Here is a 26,449-nt window from a genome sequence, read left to right as displayed (position 1 = left end):
CATGAAGAAAAGTACACCAAATCATTGACTGTACCCAAACTAAATCAAGCCTCCAAAGCGCATGGGTGATTAATAGATATTTAGTTCGGTGGACCACTCAAATCAGAATTATCTGGTCCTAGGACCAAATCTCATCGAGACAATTGTCTGTTGGACATCCAAAGTGATGGTCCTTTGCTGGCAGACACCTACTTTGGAGCATTTTGCCAGAAGACACTGTGGCTCATTGAAATTAGGCCACAGGATACCGTGGCCCGGTTACAACCGGTTGAGGAGAGAGAAAACTTCATTTTGGACATCCGGTGCCCCTGAACACATGTGATGAAGGAGCTCATTGCATATGAGACATGACATGGAGTCATGTGACTAAGGTGGAGAAGATTAAGACAAGTCTTGGCTTGATGAACCAGTTGCAAGCGTGAAGGGCAAGTTGAAGGTTTTGGAGCAATGGACCACATGGCGGTGAAGCTTGAGCAAGACATGGCACCGATAGACGAAGGCAACGGTGAAAATCAAGTGAGGTCAAGATCGATGAACCAACAAGGTCACGTAATGATATGAAGTGGATAAAATTATTTGTGATATGGTTGGTGCATGTGTTGCATCGACATTGGAGGAGATGAAATAGAATGCGCAAGGCAAATGTATATTTGTAGGGTATTTCATTTCACCGGTCATAGGTGTGTAGAGAAGTTTATGATCGGGTTTAGGATAGATGGTTGTACTATCAAGAGGGGCAAACTTGTTTGCATATCGATCATCTAGTGCCACTCGAGTGATCTAACTTTGCATCGTTGCTAGGATCTAGTGGCGTGGTGAAAAGAGAGCTAATCATTTGATAAAATATTTATGAAAATGCAACACATACACATGGTGGTGTACATTTGGTGGTGTTGGTATATTTGCAAAGGAGAAGAAGTTGAAGTTGAAGAGGATCAACTCGGTGAAGAAAAGAAGGTGAAAAGAGGTCACTGGAGGTTACCGGACGCTGGCTTCGAAAGGACCGAACACGTCCGATCAGTGTTACAGTGAAGGTGCGGGCGTCGATCTATGACCAAACGCTGGCAGCGCGCAGGATCGAACACGAAGGAGCCACGTCCGATCGTTGGTGACATAAGCTAACGTAGTGCGGTGGCGTTTCATCAGCGAGGATCGGACTCTAAGGAGCGTCCGGTCATGGTCCTTCGGACACGTCCGATCATGGAATCATGGCTCTAGGAACTCTCTGTTCGGCACCGGACCCTGGCTGGGGCGGCTTCCCATCATTTCGTTTGAGCATCAGGTCTAGGCGCTATGGTGCGCAGGGGCGCACGAGCGGACGCCGCGATGGTGCGTCCGATCTCGCCTGGCGCGTACGGTCGTTACTTGACCATTGGGCGGTGTTAGTGACCGTTGGTGATCGACGCGCGCAGTTAACAGCGAGGATGTGTGGCACGCATCCAGCGACCAGACGCTGATGGCTGTGCGTCTGGTTAGGTGGAGCTGCGCATCCGATCGCTGCGGGTTTAGCCCAGTGAAGGGGCAGCGGCTCTATTTCGCCTTTGGGCTATAAATAAAAGTGGTGATCGGCCTTGGGCTGGTTGCTGAGCACCCTCACGCCTATGTGGCTTATGTAGGAGTGCTTGGTTGTCCTCTAACTCACTTGTGCTTGCAAGAGTGCCAATCGATTGTAAGTGAGTGGGATTCTAGTGTGTTGTAGTGTGAGATTGCATCGAGTGGTATTAGGTGTTTGAGTTACAAGCCGGTGGTGCTTGTTATTTTTAGAGGTTGTCACCTCCTAGACAGTTTGGTGGTGGTCTCCGTCGAAGCAAGCAAAGAAGATAGTGCGGTGCTCCGGAGAAGTGATTGTGAGGGGGATTATGCTCACTCCGCGAAAATCGTGAAGAGCAACTCTAGTAGAGCGATACACGAAGGGCGACAAGTGGTCCGGCGGGGTCAAGTGCTAGAGCTTGTAGTAAGCACTCCACGTGGGAGAGTGTGACTTGCGGGTCACCACTAGCAAGAGGACTGGCGACAACCTTGGAGCTTGTCTCAATGGGGACTAGCATGTTGGTAAGTACGTAAATCTTAGGATAAAAATTACCGTGTCATCTTTGTCTTTCAGTTGGTTTGCATCCCCATTACATAAGCTTGTATTTACATTCATATACATTATGTTTGTGTAGTTGCTCTTATAATTAGTTAGCCTGTGTAGCTTGCTAGTTATCTTCTTGCTTGTGTATCATAGAAGTAGCTCTTGCGTGACTAATTTGATTTGAGTAATTTTGTTAGTCACATTGTTTAGTTTGTGTAGCTAAGTATTTTGCGCTCTTTAATTTGGCTTATGTAACCTTGTTATTGAGCATTATTAGTGAGTTTAGATGGCTTTGTGCTTTTTGCTTACTAGATTGTGGAGGTGCTCTCTGGTTTGCTTGAAGTACAGTTGCATAGGTTTATGATCTTATAAGCTAGAATTAGATAGGTGAGCATTTTCTAGTCCGGTACCTTTATTATTTTTTAGGATTTTTATAATGTTCTTATAAACTTAAATAGAGGGCTGTAGTTTTGATAGGACCAATAATTTTAATTTTATATATATTTTAATTAGCCGATTAAAATTTAGAATGAAGTATGTCTGATCCGTCATCTGGACCCTACAGTGCTGAATCCGCACACCCGTGCGCTCGCCCGCGCCAATGCAACGGGCAGCGGCGGCGGCGGCGCCGCATGCAGTAACGTTGACGGCGCACAGCCGTGGTGGCAGTGGCGCCATGCCGAAGTCCGTCGACTTTGCCGTCCCTGGTCTCCGGTGGCCCCGTTCAGACAGCAGCATGAGCAGACGAGCCCGTGGTGGTGCATGCTGCCGCATCCGTCAAGGCCCGCGCTGGTGCTCCGTTCGACAGCGGCAGCGGCCACAATCAGGTCTTCCCTGAGTCCCCTCGATTCTTTTTATTGACCGAAGTAGCAAACCAATACCAGACCTCTCTTCTTCCTTCATCTCCACCAATGTGCAGCACGAGCAGCACTACTGACCCATGTTTTTCATGTTTTGGCCTGCAATTGCTGCTTTTCTAACATCCAATTCGAGCTACCACCAGCCACTCTCCCCTCCTATTCGAAGCAGCAAGTTCAATCCTTTCTGTTCCTCCTCATTCGGTCATTCCAATCCACCGCAGCATCTTCTATCTTCTCTGCTCTTCCTTCCAAATCTAACTAAACAGCAGCATCCAATTCAATATCATCCTGTTGCACGTGGCGCGAGTGCACAAGTTAACTTATATGCAAATTTGTAAGTATATTATGGATCTTATAAATTTTCTGGAAAATTAATAATGTCTTAAGGTGATATGTCTTACTGTTATAATGTGCATGCTAAAATATGCTAATCATGTTATTGGGAGCAGCTTAAGATACTGAACCTATTGCTGATTGCTTGCGATGTTTTCCAACATCATACTAAAGCAGTTTCTTATGCCTTTTTTTTTAAAAAAAAGAAAGCGGTCCCTTATCACCTGGATGTTCTCAATTTATATACCCTCAATTGTATACTATGTGAGCAAGGCAGCTATTATGGTATTTAGACACTGCTTCTTCTTTTTACCCCTTAACTTCTTGCTTTGCAAAATTGCTTCGGTTTTAGAAATTGGTTGATTCAGTGTAGCTTGTCTGCTTAAATATGAGGGTATTTTCCCTCCATGATATCACGGTCATGCATAAATATTTCATACCTTGATTGTTTACTGCCTGCACAATAGCTTTTTATTTGTTCTTGAATGAGAGTAGTTTCCAACTTTCCATGTTCATATGCTTCTAAGCTTTAGTTTTTTTTTCACTTTTTACAATCACCAAGAAAGTTGAGCCATGTACATGACACATGAACGAGGAACACCATTTTTTAGATCAAGAACATTATGCTTCAGAAAAAAGTGACCAACCATTTTCCTCACATTCAGAAAAAAGAAAATCTCGTTTCTTTGAAAATGTCCCTTCATTGACCAGGGTAACCACTGAAGTTGTAAGTTGAGCTCGGCAAGTTTGTAATACTGTGGCAGGGAAACATGCTGTCAAATACATCATTTCACTCCCTTTATTCAAATTAAGACCTATTGGATATTTAGATACTACTAAAGTTCCAAATAGAGTTTTGACTGCAATTTGTTACCATTTATTACCCATGATTATCAAAGGCATAAGACAAGAAATGGATATATTTTAAGACAACTTTACTTTTGTACATCCACATGTTTATCCTCATGTCTGCTGAAGTGCTATAACTACAACGATTACTTTACTAAAGTCAATTTTGATAATAACTTTGGTTTAACCAGAGACTTCTCTTGTGTACATTAGATATAGCAGGAGCTATGCTCCTATTTCTTTCTTTTTCTTTGTGCATTTCAGTGCTTTTGTTATAACACTGGACTCAAGTAGTACCCATCCAACGTATACTAAAACCTTTTGTACATGAGTTCTCACAAATACTGTACAAAATGGTCATACACAAGTTCTAACTGCATTGACAGTTGTTAATTATTCAGATTTTAAAAGACAAGAAAGAAACCACCGGGGCTCCTTTTTCAATACTGTTGCATAGTATTTAGTAAGCTTTGCCGAATTATACTAGTAGGGTAGTTCGATATTTAGGCTACAGACATTTAGTTTTCCTCACTAAAATCTCATCCCATCAGGTGCTACAAAAGATAAGCTTATGAAACCCAGGCACCGCGCCTCAGGTTTTCTAGTAAGTAGCTGAAATTTGTAACGTTTCTTATTAAAGTTATATACTTGTCTCCATTCCCACCAATTTTCTTCTAGTTTCATCTATGGTTTCTACAACTCTACTAGCAATAAGTGGCATTAGTAAAGATAATAATATGAAACTAGCTGTGCCTTACTCTTTACCATCACAAGATCCTCTATATAATCCTAGTTGAACCCCAAATTCAAAATCCTTAGTTATAAAGAAACCAAAATCGTCTGCCACTGCTAGTATCTATCCTATCCAAGTCCAAGGAAGCAAAAGAGCCCGACGTGTGGATGCATCAAAGTGAAGACTTGCATTGTGAACATAAAAAAAAAAAAATAAGACATCCATTGGGCTGTTTTAGTGGGCTGTTTTCTCCAGCCCAGGACATTGGCACAACATCTCGGTCCGTTGAGGCCCTGTACTGTGAAGCCCATTTGCTAACTTTGATCTGATCCGATGTGCATGTCAGCATGTGTGAGCATCACATGTATGGTCCGGGATGGAGCTCTGCAGGCTGCACCGCTGTCCGCTGCAGCTGCAACGAGACGAATATTACTATTACCAAACACATTATATTTCTGAATTCTGATGATGATGCTTGTTCATTTGCTGGAACCGCCATATACCAACATGAACGGTTTGCTGTATCAGCTAGCTGCAAGTGTTGACTCCATTTCTTGTGCGGTGTTCCTACTGAGCAGAAAAGAGCAAATAAACTAGCTCAAAAGTCTTCCGTTAATCCGTAGTTTGACTTGAACAACCAAAGGAATTTTATTAACAAAAAGGTGCAGGACAGAATGTACTCCTAGGACTGAGATAGCAGCAGCAGCACTGTCCGGCACTTGAGTGGCAGCAGTTGTATTATGCAGACTGCAAGCTGCAAAGCATTGTCTTGCTGTGCTGCAAGCTGTGCGCACACCTAAGGAAGCTGCACTGCACTGCAGTCTGCAGAATAAGATACGCCCGATGGCCTCTCCTTTTGCATCGCATTGTCTTGCTTTCGCTTTATTTCTGCAAAAGCACAAGGTACTCATATCCGTGCGTTCCCTTTCAGCTTTCGCTTTTTTCTGCTGTCTTTGCCTCTTTGGTCTGGGACTTTGGGTCCAAGCCCCTCGAGCATATATATACTCGCAGTCGCACTAAAGCTACAATTGCTGTCGTCTCGGATGGTCGCCTTTCGGTCTACCAAGCACTACTTCTTATATATATTCTTTTTCTCGAATACACAAAAGCACTGCGTATCATTGTATTAAAAAGAAAATAGAGTAATTTACAAATTATGGCCTGAGGCCGAGAGGGGCAAGCGGCTACATGTTTGATTTACTACGATGAGACTCCGGTGGGCAGTGGACTCCCCCCCTCCACACACGCTAACCCTCCTAAGTTCTTTGCCCCCGCCCGTACCCACTAATCTGCTTCAGCCCTGATGACGAGCAGGAGGTCTTGCACCGTGGCCGCCGCCTCCCGGAAACAGCGTGCATTCCTCTCCTTCCAAATTTGCCAAGAGGGAATCGATGCCCTTCCTGTGGTTCCCGTGCCGGCCACTCCTTAGGCGCCTCCACCAAGAGATGACTGAGCGCTGAACCGGCAGTAGCTGATGGCCGAGAGCTGCGCAGATGTGGAACCAGATCTCCCGCGAGTATGGGCAGCAGGTTAAAATGTGGTCGATCGATTCAGTAGCCTGGTTGCAGAGGTAGCATTCTTCTTGCACCTGAAGCCCATGCCTTGCTCGTCGATCATTGGTCCAGTGTCGCTTCCTGAACGCCAGCCACAGAAAAATCTTCACTCGCATAGGCGCCCATGTCTTCCAAATGAGGGAGTGTCCGCGGAAGGGGATGGAGCCCGTGTGCAGTCTGGCATAGGTCGACTTGGCGGAGTACTCGCCGTCTGGTGTCCATCGCCAAACTGTCCGGTCCGGCTGGTCGCTCAGGTTGAAATTCTCTGTGGCTTCCCATAGGTCCAGGTATTCTGCCACCGCCGTAGTGGTGAGCCCAACGGAGATGGACCGAGCCCACTGCCTGCTTGCCAATCCCTGCTGAACGGTTTGGCGCGCCTTGGTTCTTCTGGAGACCAGTTGCGCTAGATTACGTGCGATGTCTGAGACTGCGGCGCCCTGCAGCCAACGGTCTTCCCAAAACAAAGCGCTACTGCCATCGCCAACTACGGTGAACGTGGATGCACGGAAGAAGGCCTGCACCTCAGGATCGGTGCTGATCGGCAGCTCGCCCCATGCGCGGGTGTTGTCGGTCTTCTGCAACCAAAGCCATCGAGTTTAGAGTGCGTATCCTGCGAGTTTGAGGTCAGTGATCCCTAGGCCGCCCAGCTCTGTTGGCCGGCAGCATGTTGCCCATGCCACCATGCACTTTGCCGCGCACTGCTGCATCTTTCCCAACCCATAGGAATTTCCTGCATATTGCATCGATCACCCTCCTCGCCCATGCATGGAGGCAAGCTGTCGGCCATCATTGAGTAGATAGGGATTGCCCGGAGGACGGACTTGATCCAAACGAGCTGTCCGCTCCTCGCCATAAGGGACCCATGGCAGGGCGGCATCTTCCTAGCGACGGCCTCAACTAGCGACTGGAACTCAGCCTTTGGTACCTTCGTCGTACTCAAAGGCAGCCAGCAAGCCTTGTTGGATGAATTGTGCATGCTGTCCCTTGGCTTGGCCCTACGCCGCTACATGGCAATATCAAGGTAAGTATGTTGAGCAACAAATATTAGCCCAGCCGGTCGAGCTGGTAATTTTCTTACAACACTGTTAAGGGAACACTTGCTAAATTAAACCTACGAGCTTGTGTATAGCTGAGCAATTAACAGATGTGTGTCCATCCGATCGAGCTTGTATTAGGCGATTAATGCGCTAGCAGTGGCAAATTTAGGGCTGGGGTCCATCAATTACGATAGATAAATGTTATAAATTCTCTATTAAAGCATCATTAGAAATCAAGAAAAATCTATTACAAGTAATAAAGTTGATCCCAACCGACAGTGTTTCCGACTAGATTCGCCCCCGTGCGTTAGGGTTGAATGCTAAAGGAAAATTGCACTGACCTTGGCAATATATTTGGCATGATATGGCTTGAGTTACAAGTGGATAGACCATATATATACTGGTAAGCAAGCTGATTCAACTTTGATGCGTGTAAAAATATTGATCGAACTACTCTATCTGAAGAAGAGAACAATAGAACATTCTAATTGACCTACTCTACAATACAACTGGGAGTAATTTCTTAGGCACCTTTTGTTGATGGTATGGTAGATTATTATAGACAGGCGATGGAGAGGTGATTTTTAATTAAAAATTCTACATATAGTCAGGCAAAATGGTTACTATCTATCTAAAATATATTAATTAATATCCTATCCCACGCAGCTGCGCCATCATCGTATCGCCAGCTCTGTTCGCCTACCGCTACCAGTCAATACAGTGCTCCTGCATATAGCATTTTTAATCGTTGAAATAAACAACTGGGCACAGAGTGCTGGATTAGTCCAACCGACAGACCAGGAAATCAGCAAAGCTGTTGCTGTTCGATTTGATATCTTCGTAGGAGTATATGATTTCTTCGTGGATGGAGTCTACTCCTAGAGTTTTTTTTTTCAGGCAGCTGGTACTGGAAGAAAAAAAAAAGCACCTAAATCGAAGGCGTCCATGAGTAGTTGCACCGATGAGGAGGGTGCAGGTTGAGTGCGGCTTTTCTTTTACCGTACCAAACAACGACAGCTGCCTGGGCCGGAGGGAGCACCAAATAACAACCTGTGCCTGGGCCGGTGGCAATTCTGACCGGAAATCGTCAGGCCCGGAACGGCAGCTGCACGATGAAGATGCAGCTTCCGCTTGCAGCCTTCCCGTCCCGTTCCCGTCTCGCCGCCCGCGGTCCGCCTCGTCACCGACGGAAAGAGAAAGCCGCCGGCCGCACGCGACCGGAGTTGTAACCACACCAGACAAAGCCCCAACCTCTTCCGCCAGCCTCAGCCATGTCGGAAGGCCCGGAGCGGAGCTCCACGGAGTCCTCCTCCCCGGCGTCCTCGGGGCTCGACTTCGAGGATACCGCCCTCAAGCTGCGCCCCCCGGGCTCCGACCCCGACCGCGAGCGCGCCGCCTCCACCTCCACCCCCGCCCGCCGCTCCCCGCGGGCCTCTGCCTCCGAGGCTCCGCCCGCCCCCAAGTACGTACGCTAGCGGCTCGCGAGGCACCGACGCCGACGCTCGTGGGGATTCGTTAATTTCGGGGGCTCGATTTAATTTGGGCCTGAGCCTGATTCGTTCGTTTGGGTTGGTTTCTGATGAAGGGCGCAGGTGGTGGGGTGGCCGCCGGTGAGCCGGAACCGGCGGAACGCGCTCCCCAGCAGGGGAAAGTTCGTCAAGGTGGCCGTCGCCGGCGCGCCGTACCAGCGCAAGGTGGACCTCGAGGCCTACGCGGGCTACGACCAGCTGCTCGCCGCGCTCCAGGACAAGTTCACCTCCCACTTCACCGTCCGCCGTAAGTGTGTGCATCGTCGGAACTTTTCTGCTGCGTGCCTTGTGTTCCTTGTTGCTGCTGCCTGAGCATGACGGATGTGTGGATAACTTCAGTTTAGTTGCCAAAATTTTTGACAAAATGCTACTGTAGTATTTTCGTTGTTATTTGGTAAATAATGTCCAATCATAGTCTAATTAGGCTTAAAAGATTTGTCTCGTGGATTTCGTCTAAACTATGTAATTAGTTTTATTTTTTATTTATATTTAATGCTTTATGCATGCGTGCAAAGATTCGATGTGATGGGAAATCTTGAAAAATTTAGCGTTTTGGGATGGAAGGCCTGGATATATGCAGGCCGGGTGGGGAACGAGGAGATAGCGCTCCTCGACGTCGTCAGCGGGGCAGAGTACGTGCCCACGTACGAGGACAAGGACGGCGACTGGATGCTCGTCGGGGACGTCCCTCTGGAGGTCAGTTTTCACCCGGGCGCCTTCCTCGCTATTATGTGTTATCACATCCGCCGCTGCAAAGATAAGGATCACATCGTTTAATAAGTTCATCTAGACAACTCATAATTAGGTTCACTGATTGGTGCAGTGTTGGACCAGAGTGTGATGACATGTGAAATCTGGAAATTCATAGCTTTTTGGTGCCTTTTGGAGGCTAATTTCAGGTTTTTACAGTGAATTTTTTCTCTTAATGAAACATGTGCAAGGCAACGGTGGTTAAATTAAGTTCAGTTAATCAATCTGGTTGGTGGCAGCATAGGACACTCTGGTAAATTGGGCTTAATTAATCCCCTCAATTGGAAATTTTGATTGTTTGTGGGCAAAGTGTTCCACTGTTCGGCCGGTATTAAAGCGGGCTGAAGTTTTTTTTTTGTAGTGAGAGAAAAATACTGATAAGCCGGATGATAAGTTCAAGCAAACAGGGTAAGATATCACTTGTGTCATTGGTTGGATCTGTAGAATTTAGCATTCTTGTCTTCTAGTTTAATTTGGCTTGTGGATCTTGGAGCCTCTTGGGATACATCTTTAGAATCCAGCCTCAAAATATTCGAGCTGAAATTACTGGCAGCGTGGTAACTGATAAGGCCTGTAAATCTGGTATTGTCTGTACTATGTGCCCTATTCCACTGGCATATGAGTGCATTCCCCCGAACCTGATTACCTAATAAGAGCAGAAACAAGTAAACAGCAGGTAGAAAATGTAATCAACATTAGTTACTAGTTTGTGTTCTAAATGCAATCTGCTTCCCTTTATTTGCTGAGACAAAGCTTCAAACATATGTTTAACTCAATTTATTCAGCTAAGGGTGGGCAGACGAAACTGTTCGTGACAGTTAACAATTTGGGCTGGTGCTCCCATTTGAAAATTTTTGTCGGGTGTCTGCCAGTAGCCATGATTCATTGCACATACCACATAGAATTCCAAAAGCACTTGCCGACAGACAGCCTGTTCGGCTGGGGCTGAAACGATAGTATACGATCGTGAATTATTACTGGCGGGTTTGGTGTTAGAGAAAAATATTGTTCTGGCTGAAAATTTACGACCGTTTACGACCAAACGAACAGAACAGGCTGAGAGCAAGGCAGTGAGATTGAAGCTTGATCTCCGATTGAGTATCTGAGCTGAAAGGAAGCTAACACTACTACTGTAGTGTGCCTTGAATAGCAGTGCATTTGCTGGTAGGTTGCCAGCGTCGTGCCGTGCCGGTGCAGCGTGTACATCGTGATTGCCTCTGCGTGAAGGATACATTACATCATACGTGCCGTGACTCGTGAGCACCAGGCCGCGTCTTTTACTCCACTGTCAAGTTTGTTTTCTGCATAAACATGATGCATGGTGAGCTGCCGCTGTCAGAAATGACTTTGTGCTGAACTGCTGATGCTGATCAAGCAGGCGGCTGCAGGCCTCCTGTTTCTGTTGTTTTTCTTGACGGAATGCAGGTTACCACATCATCTGCCACGACGGATGAACAGATATTTTATTTGGCTTTTGATTTTGATTTTTTTGAGGGATATTATTTGGCTTTTGATTTTGACGCAGCAGGGCACAAAGAACGATCGATGGTGGCTGGGCCTGGGCCTGGGTCCGGCTCATTTCCCTTTTCTTTTGTCTCCTTTTCGCTTTGGTGCGATCGTGCGTGAGCTGTCGAAATGGGCTGTCGCCGCGCGCTTTGCTCAGATGGGGGCGTTTGTTCGGTTCGGTAGCGATGGACCAACAACTGCAACTCAATGGTGTGATTCCTTCCCTATCTTCCGAGGATAAACAAACTATAAACTATTTACTAGTATATAAAATAAATCCAATAAAAGGACCTCTCAAGTGTGGCTAGGGCTTAGGTGTGGCAGCCCATGTCTACGTTTGCCAATGATGCATTGTCGTTTTGGTGAACCTTTTCTTTTCATTCAGTTTTATCATGTAGGGCTAACCCCTTCTTTTCTTTCTTTTTTGTCTTAAAGTAAAAATAAAAAGGAAGAAAAAAAAGGTTGACATTCCGTTGTTCATTTCGTATTTTCGTACGTAGAATGGTACCCAAGGATTCTAAGGTAAAAAGATGCACTGGTCGTTATTTTTTTACGTTTCCATTGTCTCTCAGCTTAGCCATTGCAGTATTTTATTTAAAATCTTAGCTTATAAATTTACTAGAGAATTGAGATAAATCTACATACATGTGACTTTTATATTTTCATACTAAATGCTTCAAAAGTTGCTGAGAAAAGTTACAATTGCATCAAGTAATCAAAAAGAAAAGGCCTAACTTACCAACTATTCTTCTTTTTTTCAAAGAACCGACAGAAGAGGTGCCTAATGTATTAAAAAGGAGAAGAAGCCGAAAAAGACACTGTAAGAAGTTATCTGTACAAGCCGAACATAAGCTCAGGAAAACAAACCCATTAGCACAAGAAGAAACACACAAAACTTACACCCTTGCTACAAGCTTGGATAGATGCTTGATGCTTGCCGCAATCCAAATTAAAGTGACGCCTCTCTTTGATTTTTTGGAGCAACACAAAATTTGAACAACATGTGCGGTAAAAAAATCCTCATGTTCCTCTTCTTTTACAACTCCCAACACACTAGAATGGTTAGCGATCACATTCTTCGCTTAGCTGAACAAGGCATGGCAAGCCACCATCGCTATCCAGGGGCTAAAGTTTAGGGGTGTCACATCGGAGGTTACACGAGGGTGTCACATCGAGTGTTTGGATAGTAATAATAAAATAAATTATATAAGTCATCAGTAATCCGCGAGACGAATGTATTAAGCCTAATTAACTCATCGTTAACACATGGTTACTGTAGCACCACATTTTTAAATCATAGACTAATTAGGTTTAAAAAATTCATCTCGTAAATTAGTCTCAATCTGTGCATTTAGTTTCATAATTAGTCTATATTTAATACTCCATGTATGTGTGATGTGATAGGGGCTAAAGTTTAGCAGGGGGAAAACACAACCTTTAGCCTGTCCCTATCTTATTGGGTGTGTGAAATCAACTCTTCTTCTCAGGCCCGGTTTGGTTCAGCTCATCTGAGTTTCGCTTATAAGCTGAGTAGGATTATCTGATAAGTCGCGATACGTAAAATCTATGCTGAGCGTTTGGCTGGCTCGATTATTTTGGGATGGACATTTTGCACTAGGAACCCTGACTTTTCTCAAACTATGTAGCACCGTTTACTACTATTCCTATGAGTCTATAGCCTTACAACTGGACCCAAATAGAAGTTTCTATTTACATCCAGGTCCTTCTTCGTGGGGGAGAAGCTACGACCACGGGCTCCGAGGGGGAGGAGCTCCCGGCGAGGGGGAGGAGCTCCCGGCGGAGCTGCGGGCGGGCGTCGTCGGGTTGCTGATGAGGCGGCGGAAGGAAACGCACGCGGCGGAGGAAGATCTCCTCGAGGAGCTCGCTGACGAGTGACGGCGGCGGCCGCTCCGGCGCCATGGCATCCAGGCAGGGAAGGACCGAGAGAGCACGCGATGCCATGGCCAACGCGCCTCCCGCCGTCGGCGAAGGGAGGATCGAGGGTTTCGGGCAGATTTGGGTACGGAGTGGAAGCGAGCAGGCGGATCCGCCCGGGAGGGAGTGCGAGCGCTCGGGAACGCGGCTCGCGTTTTCCAAATCGCAGCCCTTCGGTCGCTTTTCCAATCGCCGTTGCGGGGAGGAAATCGAACGCGAACGCCGCGTTTGCGATGGAGACCGTCGCGAGCCGTTTGATGGTATTATCCTGCTTCTCCCGTCGCGAACATGAGTATGAGCGGAACCAAACAGGCCTTAGCTGAACAAGGAAAGTTCTCAATGCCTAATCACAAGGCCATCCCTCCCATATGCGTGTGAAATCAACTCTTCTAATGTGCAAGAAGGTAAAAGAGGAGCCAAGATATGTGCCACGACAGGAACGATTGAAGCAAATATTTTTTTTTTATCTTTGTGGAATGGAAAATCGCTAAAGCAACTTCAACAATTTGTGAACGATTGTCATAACATTTTTAATCTTGGTTGAACCACATGATTCTTCATCAACCTGTTATGCTCTAATTGTTGGCTACGATTTTAAACATCACTTTAGATAGTGGTATAGATTTTCTATGGCGCTCTTGTTCTGTTGTATATGGCTTTGGGCTGTTTAGTTGTGTTGAAGCAAGACTGGCGGGAACCCGAGACATGCATAATATGCAACGATAACAAAAATGAATTTTATTTCTCGCGGACATGCCTTGTGGGGGATGAAGGGTATGCTTGGATTCTTTGTCCAACACTGTATAACGTAGCCGAGCTAGGAACCGGAGTGGACATTAATCATCCGATGAGACTTGTTTGGTTTATAAGCCGTACTTTTTTAACTAAAGAATAATATTTTTTTTTGACACCAAATCAGCCAACGGTACTTTCAGTTATGGTTTATCAGCCAAACAAGCCCAAACGAACAGAGCGATGGTGTTTGGATGCCTAACTAGTTATCCTTGATTTTCGTGTGGACAAGATTTTTCTTACTGGCTTAGGTGAGCGAAATTAGCTCTCTTAACTAACTGACAATCTCGTTGCTTGTGCTAGGCAAGCCGAGGACAGGTTTGGCCACAAACAAACACAGCCCGAAATTGAGCAGGTTTTGGTTTATAAGTCATAGTTTACTGGCTTAGGTGAGCGAAAGTAATATTTTTCTCTCACACCAAACCAGTCAATAGTACTTTCAGTCATGGCTTATAAGCCAAACAAGCCCAAACGAACGGGGCGAGGGGCCAGGGGGAGGAGGATGTGTGCCCAAACCGGTGCTGAGCTGAGCACATGCATATGTTTAGGCTCATTTTAGCTTGGCTGGTTTGACGTGAACCAAGAACCATGTTTGGCAGTAAGAAATTCCTGCGTGAAATTCAAACATAACTAGACACATGCCAACGGTCGATACATCACGGTCCATGGAGATTGACGGCTGAGAATGAGATGGGTGGAGCCACCCTCGTCGTCTACCGTACGCCCACCCGACCCGACACCAAGCTGTAAACTCGAGCTCCCCCACACTGCGAGTCCGCCCAAAACTCCAAAAGCTCTGCGCTTTCTGCAGAGATCCCATCCATGGTGGCGGCCGCCGCGCCTGCGCCTCGCCTCCGGATCTGAGCCCCTTCCAGCCACCGCGGGATATTTTCCCTAGCGCTTCCGCTTCGCTGGTCCGACCGCCGCACGGTTCTTTGCCGTGCAAGGTTCGCCGCTCAGTTTTCGTGGAGTCGGTAGCGGGCCTAGCGGGTGGTTGGTAGTTGTCCGTGGCTCGGCCGGCCATGGGTTCCTGAAACGGGCCTTTGATGCCAGCGGTGGGCGCCCACGCTCTCCTGCCGCCATGTGGAAGCAGTTTCTTGGCAAGATCTCGCGGAAGTCCCCCAAATCCGGCGGGGGCGGGGGCTCGCCGCCGGCGAAGTCCCCGTCGTCGCGTGGCGCCGCCTATGGGGCGGAGGCAGAGCTGAGCGCTACGTCTCCGGCGGCGGCGTCGGCCTTCCCCGCGCCGTCCGGGGCGGAGACCAGGGAGGACGTGTTCCTCCGCAAGCTCAACGTCTGCTGCGTGGTGTTCGACTTCGCCGCCGAGCGGGGGAGGGACTCGCCGGAGGTGGAGAGGAAGCGGCAGGTGCTCGTATCCCTCGTCGACTGCGTCTCTGCGGCCGAGGAGCCCCTCACGGAGGCGATGCTCTCGGCCTGCGTCCGCATGTTCGCCATCAACCTCTTCAGGGTCTTCCCGCCCAAGCTCCGCTCTGGTGCCAGTGCCACCACCGACGAGGACGAGCCGTTCTTTGACCCCTCGTGGTACCACCTCCAGGTCGTGTATGAATTGCTCCTGCGGTTCGTCATGTCCCCGGTCGTCGACGTCAAGGTTGCTAGGAAGTACATGGACAACTCCTTCATCTCTAGGCTTCTTGACCTGTTCGATTCTGACGATCCTAGGGAGAGGGAATGCTTGAAGACAGTGCTGCACAGGATATATGGGAAATTTATGGGCAATCGCCCCTTCATTCGCAAGGCTGTGAGCAACATCTTTTATAGGTTTGTGTTCGAGACAGATCACCACAATGGGATTGCGGAGCTACTGGGGGTGTTTGGGAGTGTGATTAGTGGCTTTGCAAAGCCATTGAAGGAGGAGCACAAGTTGTTTCTATGGAAGGCATTGATTCCACTTCACAAAACGAAGACAGTTGGAGTATATTTGCCACAGTTGACATACTGCATTACACAGTTTATCGAGAAGGAACCAAAGCTCACAGGGACTGTTATCAGAGGCCTCCTGAAGTATTGGCCGGTGACGAACAGTCAGAAGGAGATGATGTTCTTAGGTGAGTTGGAGGAGGTCCTAGAGTTGACAGAAATGGCAGATTTCCAGAAGTGTGCGGTTCCTTTGTTTCGCAGGATCGCACAGTGCCTGAATAGCTCTCATTTTCAGGTAAAGTTTCTTCCTTGAATACTGATTTGAGACTGTCCTTTGAACACTGGATATTGTTTGTATACGTTTATTTAGTGTATCTTGTTGACAAGTATGCCCACTATTGCTAGCCTTAGGTAGAAAAAGGCAGTAGCCATGGGGTTGTGAGTTGTGACATCTAATCTCTGTCTGCTTTCCTTCAGAAGACTAGAAATTGTGAAGTATTTTGATAGTTAGGTTTAAACAAGACTTGACTTACTGTTTTGCCTACATGTGTGGAAAATCTTATCAAGAAACAAAAACAGGACAACATGGCTGAATTAGCCATTTAGAATTTATGAAGCATCAAGCTGTGGTGAGGAAAATTTCGTAGTCATTTCACATTTCAATCCACAAGGTTTATTTATATTTGGGCTACGCCTAACTTGCAAGGGAAAATGCTACATAATAGCAGTACATCCCATATTGGGAATGCAACATAGATATATTCTACCCTCTAGTGGACAATTAGGAAGCCCAAAGCGCAAAGCTTCCTAGTTGGTTCGCTAGAGGGTAAAACATTCAAGAGGAATTTTATGAGAAAGGACATTATGATCCAACTTGTAAGATTAGCATTACAGAGCCTTTTTACTTTTTAAAATTTATGATGTGATTAATGTGCAGGTTCAGGAACAGATCTTTCTTATTTTGTAGGAAATGAATTTTTCTATTTTGATCACATATAGCCTTATATGGGTGTAGCTATGATATACTAGGCTCAAAATCAAATGCTAATAATCCCAAGTAAATTCCCCAGAAAGTTTAATCTATAAGCAATTTTGTTTTTCTAGCTATCCATTGGAGAAGAGCTTTACAGGATGCTTTGCACAGCATGACATCTCTAAACACTATGAAACAATATGGCAAAACCAGTCACTACTTTTATAATTTGAACACTAAAGTCTAGCAGAAACTTAGGAATGTTCTTTGTTTGTAACAGGTTGCTGAAAGAGCCTTATTCCTGTGGAATAATGAACATTTGTTCGACCTGATCTCCCAAAACCGTCAAGTTATCCTGCCAATCATCTATCCAGCTCTGGAGAGGAATGCCCGTTGGCACTGGAACCAGTCAGTTCTAAATGTTACAATGAATGTCAGGAAAATGTTCTTTGACATGGATGAGAGATTGCTGTTGGCTTGTCAAACCAATTTCCAAGAGGAGGAAAAGAAGCGAGCTGCATCTGAGGAGCGAAGAAGGCTTGTATGGGAGCACCTTGAGAGGAATGCTGCATTTCATCCAGTAACCGGAGACATTGGCTTTGCAGTTCCTCCTACATCTGCTCCTCTGGTAGCTCCCACTATGACATGATTAATCATGGTTTCAGATGTAATTCATACTGCTTGATTGTTAGCTAGGTATGGGTGTTTGGTGTTGCGCAAGGAATTTTGTTGCCTTTGTAAGCCCCTTGTGCCAAGTCTGTAATTAATAGTTGCTGGTTTGACAATGAATGCTTGATTCTTTGGTGTACTCTCAAGATATGGTCATATCTTTCTATCCCAAGATAATGCCCAGTTCTACTTGGCCGGAGGGGGTGAAAAAGTGTTTCCTTGGAAAATTTCTACTGGAGCTGAATAGCTGATAACGATATATTGATGTTTTTCTTTTAATCTTTTGGGTTCTGATGGATCTACAAAAATGTCAGGTTTGTTGGGTGAACATGAAACTGAGGTAAGTTCATACCACTTTTCACGATTTGATAAGTCAAATGTGTTTTTTTTCCTTTTCTACTTGTAAGGGATCAGAAATCTGGATTTCACAACTAGAATTGTTCATGGAAATTGTAAGTCATGTCAATTCATCGACATGAAACAGTTCTTCCTAATTAATATTTCCACCTTCACTTCTTTGCCCTTGGTCCATGACACGAGGAAATCACTATGCAATTTTTAGGTACAAAATAGCAGTGGACAGTGATAAAAGCCTAAAGGGAGTCAACATGGTAAATGTCATCCAAATTCTGTCATACTAGATTTGGGGCCTACCAAGCTAAAAAGCTAGTTTAGTTAGGATGTAAAACTAGGCTAACGAGACATCAATGCTCAAATTATGGACTTTCCACTCCAGACTTGTTTTTCATGAAACTAGAAAAGTAAACAGTAGAGTAAATGAGTATTAGTTTTAGCTCAAAATATGGTGGCTTCACTAGATTTAACTGAAAAAATAAACATTTATGTCACTAAAAGTTTACCGAGCCCTAGTTTAATAACTTTTATCTAATTAAGTTATGAAATATGAAATCATGAATTTTCTAACTCAAGCATGTTTTAGGTTGGGACTTGGGAGTACTCAAATTTCACTCTCCAGGCTCATATCAAGATCCATTCTCCAGCTTCATCTTCAGCGAAGGTGAGTTACCAGAAAAGCACCAGTTAATAATGGATGGGCAAATCTGCATTAAATAAAAAAAACATCGAGTTAATTATTGTATAGAGATAGGTTTTAATACTAGGTGTCAGAAATCTTTGATCTTGATCTAATTTTAGGTTCATACATATTAGCTCACCCATAAAAAGTAACTCTTTGGTTCAAGATTCCTAAAACTGAACTTACAAAAAAAAAAAGATTCCTAAAACTTTTCTAGAAGATGTATACTGAAGAATGTCCTGTAATTATCCCCCCCCCTCGTCAGCGCGACTTTCATCCTTCCTTCGTCATTGCAGATCAGTGGATGTTGCACTCTTAAATGATGGCAGTTGGTCCAGATAACAAGCACGGTCCCTCATGTAACCACCTGTCAGTGAATGTGGGAGGGACCTAGCTTCACTAGAGATCATATCATCATTTTCCATCCAACTATGAGCCTAGTGCAGACTTTCAGCCAGATGCATATACTCACGAGGAAAAGGCTGTTCGTCCTTGCATCTGTGTGGATTTGTTTCCATCCAATTCTGATGTGACCTGTCTGGCTATCGACAGAAGAGATTTAGCTATTCGTGCAGGGTTTGCTTGGAAATTTAGGTTTAATAGTTACTACTTCAATTAAAGTATTTCCAGTCCTAAAGAAAAATATCTCTAAGCATCTGAAAAATTAAAATTCTGAATCCTGAAATAGTTACGCTGGTTATAATGTGCTTTAGATATTCTATAAACTATAAACAATCATGTTTCATACCATTAGTTGATTTTTTTTGCTTGTAAAAATAACAAAGCATGGTTGATTAATATAAGCAATTGGCACAAAATATTGCTTTCACGGTCAAGTTTTCCTTACCCCGCAGGGCACTGGGATGGTGCCTGGAACCAGCTGTCATATGCTAGCTGGAGCTGAAAACCCTATAAAGAAGGCTGAAGGTTCCACACAGACAACTAACAGACCCTCTGTGCGGCTCCCTGCTTTGTTCAGGGCACTTCTCTTCTATCCTTGCAAATTGGAGATACTTGAACAGAGATCTCCATATAGTGAGCAAGATGTATAATCCTCCCAGTGCCCAGGACATGTCCTACTACGATCATGTTCAGAAGCGCCATGAGGAGAAGGGCTGCCTATATGCATGGTACCCGCTAACCTTTCTGTTGTTTCTGTTCTTCTCGATTACACTCACTCTGTTATATATGTGTTTTTTTTTCTTGTAGTGTTTTTGTTAACATATTTTTCATGATACCCATGATGAAAATTTAAAACGCTTTGAACTCAGAAACTTGTCTTCATTCCATTGGGAAACAAAAGGAAGAATCTTGTATTGAGACTTGATATTAAAAGGTCATCGGACTGAAGTTTCACAATATTGGTTGGTTTAGTTGGATAAAAAAAGTGTGGAGAATAATTCGCAAGTATATGGATTCAACCAGTCGCCGATATTTCTCTGAATCTGAATACTATAAAGAAGATTTCTGTGTCACAAGATCAGCCTAACATGCACAAGTATACATTGGAAAGATCAAACTAGGAAGCCATATGCAAATTACACCTTACTCTTCATAGAAATCAATTTCTACTTTGATATTGACTTGGGAATACCTGCTTAGGAATTGGTAACTGGTATCCAGCAACAATTTTACAGAAAACAACGCTCATGTTTTTGAAAAGTGGCTTGAGTTTTCAAAAGAGAAAACCACGTATGGTTTGGGGTTTCCAGAACAATTGAGTAAACATGAACTGGGAAGATATCCCTTGGAAAGCAAACCTGGATGGAAGGGAACATACAGTTCCCCTAAGAAAACCACTTCAAATCTTCTTCCTGAGGGAGGGAATAAGCTCAATTCGTCGAATACTTTTAAATTTTTGTCATGACATGCTAGCTTTCCTCTTGTTCAAAACAAAAATCTGTGTCTCCAGTTAGGCGCTACACTCCTTTTCGATCATGTGAGTCCATGGCATGCTAGCTTTCTTCTTCTTTAGAGTCTTTATTTCGACACATCGATTCATCCCTTTGTTTAGCATCTGGCCTAGCCTATCATGATCCAAACAGAGGAAGGGTCCATCGGCTATCATTTTCAAGGTCCCTACTGGGCTATAAATCGATGACAGCGAGGTCCAATCCACAAGTCATCCTCACCCTACACTGTAGTGCCTTTGGCTCATGTGATCAAATGGGAAATGTCAATTTGGTGGTTGCTGGTCATTTTCATGTGACATTTGCCTTCATCTAGAAGTGATGTTGTCCTTCACATCGCTTATATTGGAACAATTATCCTCTCGACTTTCAGTTTCAGTAGAGCTAATGATTTAGGTTTTAATTCAGACTGTGACTAAGTTCTTGGCTAATTAACTTCAGTTAACAAAGGGAGCTTTGTTCTTCTTTTCAGCCTGTTCACTGCGTGCTGCTGCTTCTGCTGCTACGAGACCTGTGAGTGCTGCCTCGAGGCCATCTGCTGCTGCTGCTAGTTCAGCTTAGACGGCATGGGCATCCATCATCGTGGAGATGAGGCCAAGCGGGACACTCACAGCTAGCTGTCCCGTACACAAATAAAATGCTGAACTTATATGCACGTACGCTAAAAATGCATTAGTGTCTGTATGATGTGTAATCGTGTTGTGTGCGCATCTTTATCTGTATTTGAGAATGCTTTGTGAAATGCTGTAAATCTGTTGTATGTATCTTGGTCAGATGAATCTATTGTGATGCATGTGTATCATACTGAAATTAAGTCTGGATGATGCAGATTTGCCCTATGTTTTTTTGCCTTTCTTTAGGATGCAGGGGAAAAAAAAGGAACAATGAAAAACATTTGATTCACAAGCCTAGAGGCGTAAAGAAGCAGGACACCAGTTATGCTTTTAGCTTAGTTGTAATAGCTGCCATTTGTTATTTCTCCCTGCGTTCACAAAAAAAATACAATTCTCGTTTCTTAAGAAGTCAAGAAATCTAAACTTTGATTAAAGTTATATTAAAAAATAATAGCATCCATAATACAAAATAAATATCATTAGATTAATTATATAATATATTTTTACAACAAATTTTATTGGTTATAAACTTGATCAAACTTCAACTAGTTTGACTGGCATATATATCATAGTTACATTCTTTTCTGGACGGGGGAATTAAGAGGAGGAAGTGGGGTCTAATGAGCAGAGTAAGCCAGCAAGACACCTTAATAACACCCTATCCTGCAGCACTACTTCAACGGTACTTTTCAGCGTGTTTTTCTCTTACAACAAATCAGCATAAACAACAGCATAAGCCAAATTTCAGTGAAACGAACAGGGCCGCATCATCTTAACTATACGTTAATATGATATAGTTGTGAATAGACTAGTTGTCCAGCTGTCCCTTTAATCTCCATGCCTGCAATGCGAATCAATGGATGGTGGAATTCTTCGGTTCTTCTTTTTTTTTAACACCCGGTTACCCGGCTTTGTATTAATAATTAGAGGGAAAGAAGTCACGAGAGGTGCAGCCTAAACGCAGGCGAATAAGAATCACAAGCTAATTACTCGTAAAGTTTGGAACAGCCCAAAGAGGTGAGAGGACCTTTCCCCCAGGGTAAGACCATGTGGAGCAGGTGTCCTTGATCTCTGAGAAGAGGGCCTGCGTTGATTTCCTCGAATCTCTAATGATCACGTCCAGATGCTCCAAGTGTCAGGATATTGCTAATGTGTGTGCCATCTTCGAACCTTGGTCCGTCATATTCAGGAACCAGTCCTCGTCGTTCTCTATTGTCCAATTTGGTGGTGCTAGGATGGTGCAGGCCCTCCAGCTCGCTATCATCATCCAAATTTCTCTTGAGTATGGGTATTCAATGAATAGGTGGCTGGCTGTTTTTCTTCAGTTCTTCTCCTTTCTACAATTGAAGTGGGACAATGGCAAAGGATTACGTTAACATTCTCCAATTCTTCTCCTTTCTAGACTTGTGAAATTAAGAGACTCCATGAGTCAATTTTCTAGAATCTTCTTTTCTTCATGGGAAAGGCAGGTCTTAAGGAACTTCTCTCAAACTGTCAAACAAAGGTGGCTTCAGGAGTCAATTCCTTTGAAATTTTACTATCCCTTGGTGGAAAAGGTCGAAACATTACAGGATAGCACTTTTGATGAGACATGTATGAGCCAGGACTCGAAGAAAACTAATGTTTTCCGAATTCATGCAACCGTTAAAAAAAATCATGCAACCCTTGTAGCCAATAGAAAAGAGTCTCTTAGATATATGGCGCGCGCCTATTTTCTCTCATCTAAAAGAAAGTAAATTTACTTTTCCCCCTTTGAACTCGATCACTACATAGTAGTATGATTTGACCCCTAAATATAAAACTGAAAATTTTGCTCATTTCTAGAAGCTCTGCACTGATCCTCTCTGTTTTTAAGAAAATAACTAATAACACGGCCGATTGCTGGTCATATATTATCCATATCATTATAACCTTTAATAGTGCACTCGTATAATAATAATAATTGGCTGCTGATCTATACTACACGCCATTAATATCCAACCTACCTTACTCTTTTACAAAGATTCTTAAAGCATGTGCATAAGCGCGGCTAGTGCTTCACTTCTTTCTCGTTTTGTCTCTCCCGCATTTCAACCTACTCCCTCCGTTCTAGAAAATTCAAAATGTCTTATAATTTAAAACAGAGATAGTAAATATAATGTGGCACCTTATACAGCCTGTATACATCATTCTTGGTCTAAGATGCGGTAGCCGAACACTCCACGCGATGCCCATCTCTTTTCATGCACTCACCTGTTCATGGTTTTCATCACCCTCTCCTATCCATGCATCAAAAGCTGAAGTTGCATCTCACAAAAGGTTGAAGAAATTAAACTGAAATCTGCCAGCGCCCAAACAAGTGTCAACCGTTCTTGTCTTTTGCATGCCACGCGTGCTGCACGCTTACGTGGCAGAAACGTTGCTCGTACACTCCACGGCCATGCTGGCACAGTTGTCACTCGCCCCATGAATTGCTTGCCTTGCGTTGCGTTGCATGCATGATCCATCGCTCACACACACATGAATGATCTCATGCTATTCGTCTTGTACACTATAGCTGCAGTTTGTGGTGGTAGCCTCCATTTTCATCTCTATCCTGTACATGTTGAGTTCTTGAAAGTCGACGACGATGCCGTCGTCGTCGTCAGCCTCGACGCCGGCAGCCGCATCCGGCCTCTTCGAGTTGGGGTCCGCGGCGGGCGTGCCGGAGACCCACGCGTGGCCGGGGGTGAACGAGTACCCGTCGGTGGAGTCCGCTGGCCGCGACGCGGTCCCGGTGGTGGACATGGGTGGGCCGCCGGACGACGACGCGGCACGGGCGGTGGCGCGCGCCGCCGAGGAGTGGGGCGCGTTCCTGCTCGTCGGCCACGGCGTGCCGCGGAACGTGGCGGCGCGCGCCGAGGAGCAGGTCGCGCGCCTGTTCGCGCTCCCGGCTCCCGACAAGGCCCGCGCGGGGCGCCGCCCGGGGGAGACCGCCGGCTATGGCAGGCCGCCCCTCGCGCTCCGCTTCTCCAAGCTCATGTGGTCCGAGGGGTACACGTTCCCCGCCGCCGCCGTCCGTGCCGAGTTCCGCCGCGTCTGGCCCGACGGCGGCGGCGACTACCTCCGCTTCTGGTACGTACGTGTGCGCCGCCATGTCACGTGCTTGGCTTTCGTGCCTCGTACCGCCCGTCGTCGTGCAGTACGTGTTGTGCTAGTTTGGTACGTCACGCGTGCTACACTGGTCGTACCCACGTTGACTGCATGTGCATGCGTCGCCCAGCGACGTGATGGAGGAGTACGACAGAGAGACGAGGGCTCTCGGCGGGGGCGGCAGGCTGCTCGACCTCTTCTTCAGGGCGCTCGGCCTCACCGACGACTAGATCGCCGGCGGCGCGGCGGAGTGGCGGAAGATCCGCGAGAACTGGGCGGCGATGATGCACCCGATCCTGTACGTCAAAAAATGAATCTCTGACCGTACCTCTGGCTCTCTCTGCTGGATGACGTGCATACGCACGTGGATAGCAGGTACCCCAAGTGCCCGGAACCGGAGCGCGCCATCGGGCTGGCGCCGCACACGGACTCGGGCTTCATCACGCTCATCATGCAGAGCCCCGTGCCGGGGCTGCAGCTGCTCCGCCGCGGGCCGGACCGGTGGGTCACGGTGCCGGCGCCGCCGGGCGTGTTCGTCGTCATGCTCGGCGACCTCTTCCAGGTGCTCACCAACGGCCGCTTCCGGAGCGCGCTCCACCGCGCTGTCGTGAACCGCGAGCGCCAGCGGATCTCCGTGCCCTACTTCCTCGGCCCGCCGGACGACATGAAGGTGGCGCCGCTCGCGTCCGCACTGCTGCCGGGGAGGAAGGCCGCGTTCCGGGCTGTGACGTGGCCGGAGTACATGGAGGTCAAGCACAGGGTGTTCGGCACGGATGCATCGGTGCTGGAGATGCTGCAGGCGGATGAGGAAGGAGAAGGTGTGAGGTCCGCTGCCACCTAAGAAACTATTCTCTCCGTTGCAAATTACAAAATATTTAGTCTTTTCTAGATCTGAAGCGCTAGCGTCCGGACTCTAGCGTGCGTCCGAACACTCGAGCATGAAATTCGTTTCCCACGTGCCTACCCTCTGTCCCCATCCACGCCAGCATGCCCGCTGTCCGATCTTCGTTTCCCCCGCGGGCCAGCACACCACCCCCGCGTCCGCACGCCCCCGCCGCGCCAGCGTTTTGCGCGCCATGCAGGACCCGCGCCGCTAGACCGTACGCGGGGACCGCTTGCGCTCTCTGCCGTGTACGCTCACTCAGGGGCGCCCCAGCAGCTGCTGCAGGGGCTGCGGCATGTGTGTCCTATTGCAACATGTGCAATACTCGATCTACTTTTGAATCATTTAGATGTAGCATTTAAAATATACGCTTGAAAATAGATGAAACACTTAAAACATGTGTCTGAAACACTTATAAAAACACACGAAAATACTTGAAAACTATTGCAAAATATACGCAATATCCAGATAAAACACTTACAACATATGTGTGAAACATATGCAACATCCAGATAAACACACTTGCAACATGCATATAAAAAATAGATGAAACATAAGAAACAGAAGCTTGCAACATACGTGTACAAGCATTGTAACTTATGCAACATCCCGATCTACTTTTGCAACATCCATATAAAACACTTGCAACATACCTATAAAATATTTGAAACACTTAAAACATACTTTTGAAACATGTTTTGTCTGCCCTTCTTCTTCTGAACGACGCAAAGCAGACCGAGGAATGGTCGGTTCCGGCCAGCGGACAGCCGAGAATGGTAGCGCGACCTGGCAGCGGCCAGCTGAAAGCTCTAGTTTGGTTTTGGTTAATTGATGAAACCCTAAGTGCTAACCTAGTTTATCAAGATGATTATGAGATAGGTAGCACTACTTCAAGTGATGAAGCAATGGTGATGGCATGGTGATGGTCAAATGCTTAAACTTGGAAAAGGAGAAAGAGAAAAACAAAAGGCTCAAAACAAATGTATAAAATGTAGGAGCCATTTTTATTTTAGTGATGAAGACACTTAATGAGTGTGATCATATTTAGGATAGATAGCCGTACTATTAAGAGGAGTGAAACTCGTATCGGAATGTGGTTATCAAAGTGCCACTAGATGCTCTAACTCATTGCATATGTATTTAGGATCTAGTGGAGTGCTAACACCCTTGACAGTGTTTGTGAAAATACGCTAACACATGTGCACAAGGTGATACACTTGGTGGTTGGCATATTGGATCAAGGGTGATGAAGTTTAGGTACAAGGGTAAGAAACTCCACCGGCGCCCTAGACAGAAAAGTTGGAGGTCACTGCAAGTGATCGGACGCTGGCCTCGGCTGGACCGGTGTGTCCGGTCAGTGGCAGCAGAGGGTGCGCGCGTCGGTCTATTGACCGGACGCTGGGTCACTCCGCGACCGGACGCTGATA

General features: G+C 45.9%; 1 protein-coding gene and 1 pseudogene across 3 annotated transcripts; both read left to right on the top strand.

Moving 5' to 3' along the window:
* The first annotated feature begins 8,512 nt into the window (after window positions 1–8,512).
* LOC136518329 (auxin-responsive protein IAA15-like) lies at window positions 8,513–17,672 on the top strand. 3 transcript variants are annotated; one of them, XM_066511979.1, is made up of 4 exons: window positions 8,513–8,901; window positions 9,025–9,215; window positions 9,549–9,664; window positions 17,080–17,672. In XM_066511979.1, the coding sequence occupies exons 1-4, from the start codon at window positions 8,711–8,713 to the stop codon at window positions 17,446–17,448; spliced, it is 867 nt and encodes a 288-aa protein (XP_066368076.1). In that variant the 5' UTR covers window positions 8,513–8,710; the 3' UTR covers window positions 17,449–17,672. The 3 variants fall into 3 exon arrangements, with proteins under 3 accessions (XP_066368076.1, XP_066368077.1, XP_066368075.1); XM_066511980.1 differs by lacking the exon at window positions 17,080–17,672 and adding an exon at window positions 9,792–15,024; XM_066511978.1 differs by lacking the exons at window positions 8,513–8,901; window positions 9,025–9,215; window positions 9,549–9,664 and adding an exon at window positions 13,626–16,121 and having other exon boundaries at window positions 17,080–17,652.
* A 3,295-nt stretch (window positions 17,673–20,967) lies between these two features.
* Window positions 20,968–25,032, top strand: LOC136518331 (gibberellin 3-beta-dioxygenase 1-like; annotated as a pseudogene).
* Window positions 25,033–26,449: the final 1,417 nt, after the last annotated feature.

This window comes from Miscanthus floridulus, chromosome 17 (genome assembly GCF_019320115.1).
Source record: "Miscanthus floridulus cultivar M001 chromosome 17, ASM1932011v1, whole genome shotgun sequence".
NCBI classification, from domain to species: domain Eukaryota; kingdom Viridiplantae; phylum Streptophyta; class Magnoliopsida; order Poales; family Poaceae; genus Miscanthus; species Miscanthus floridulus.
The sequence above is the reverse complement of the archived record's forward strand: the minus strand, read 5'-3'. Positions and strand labels throughout refer to the sequence as shown.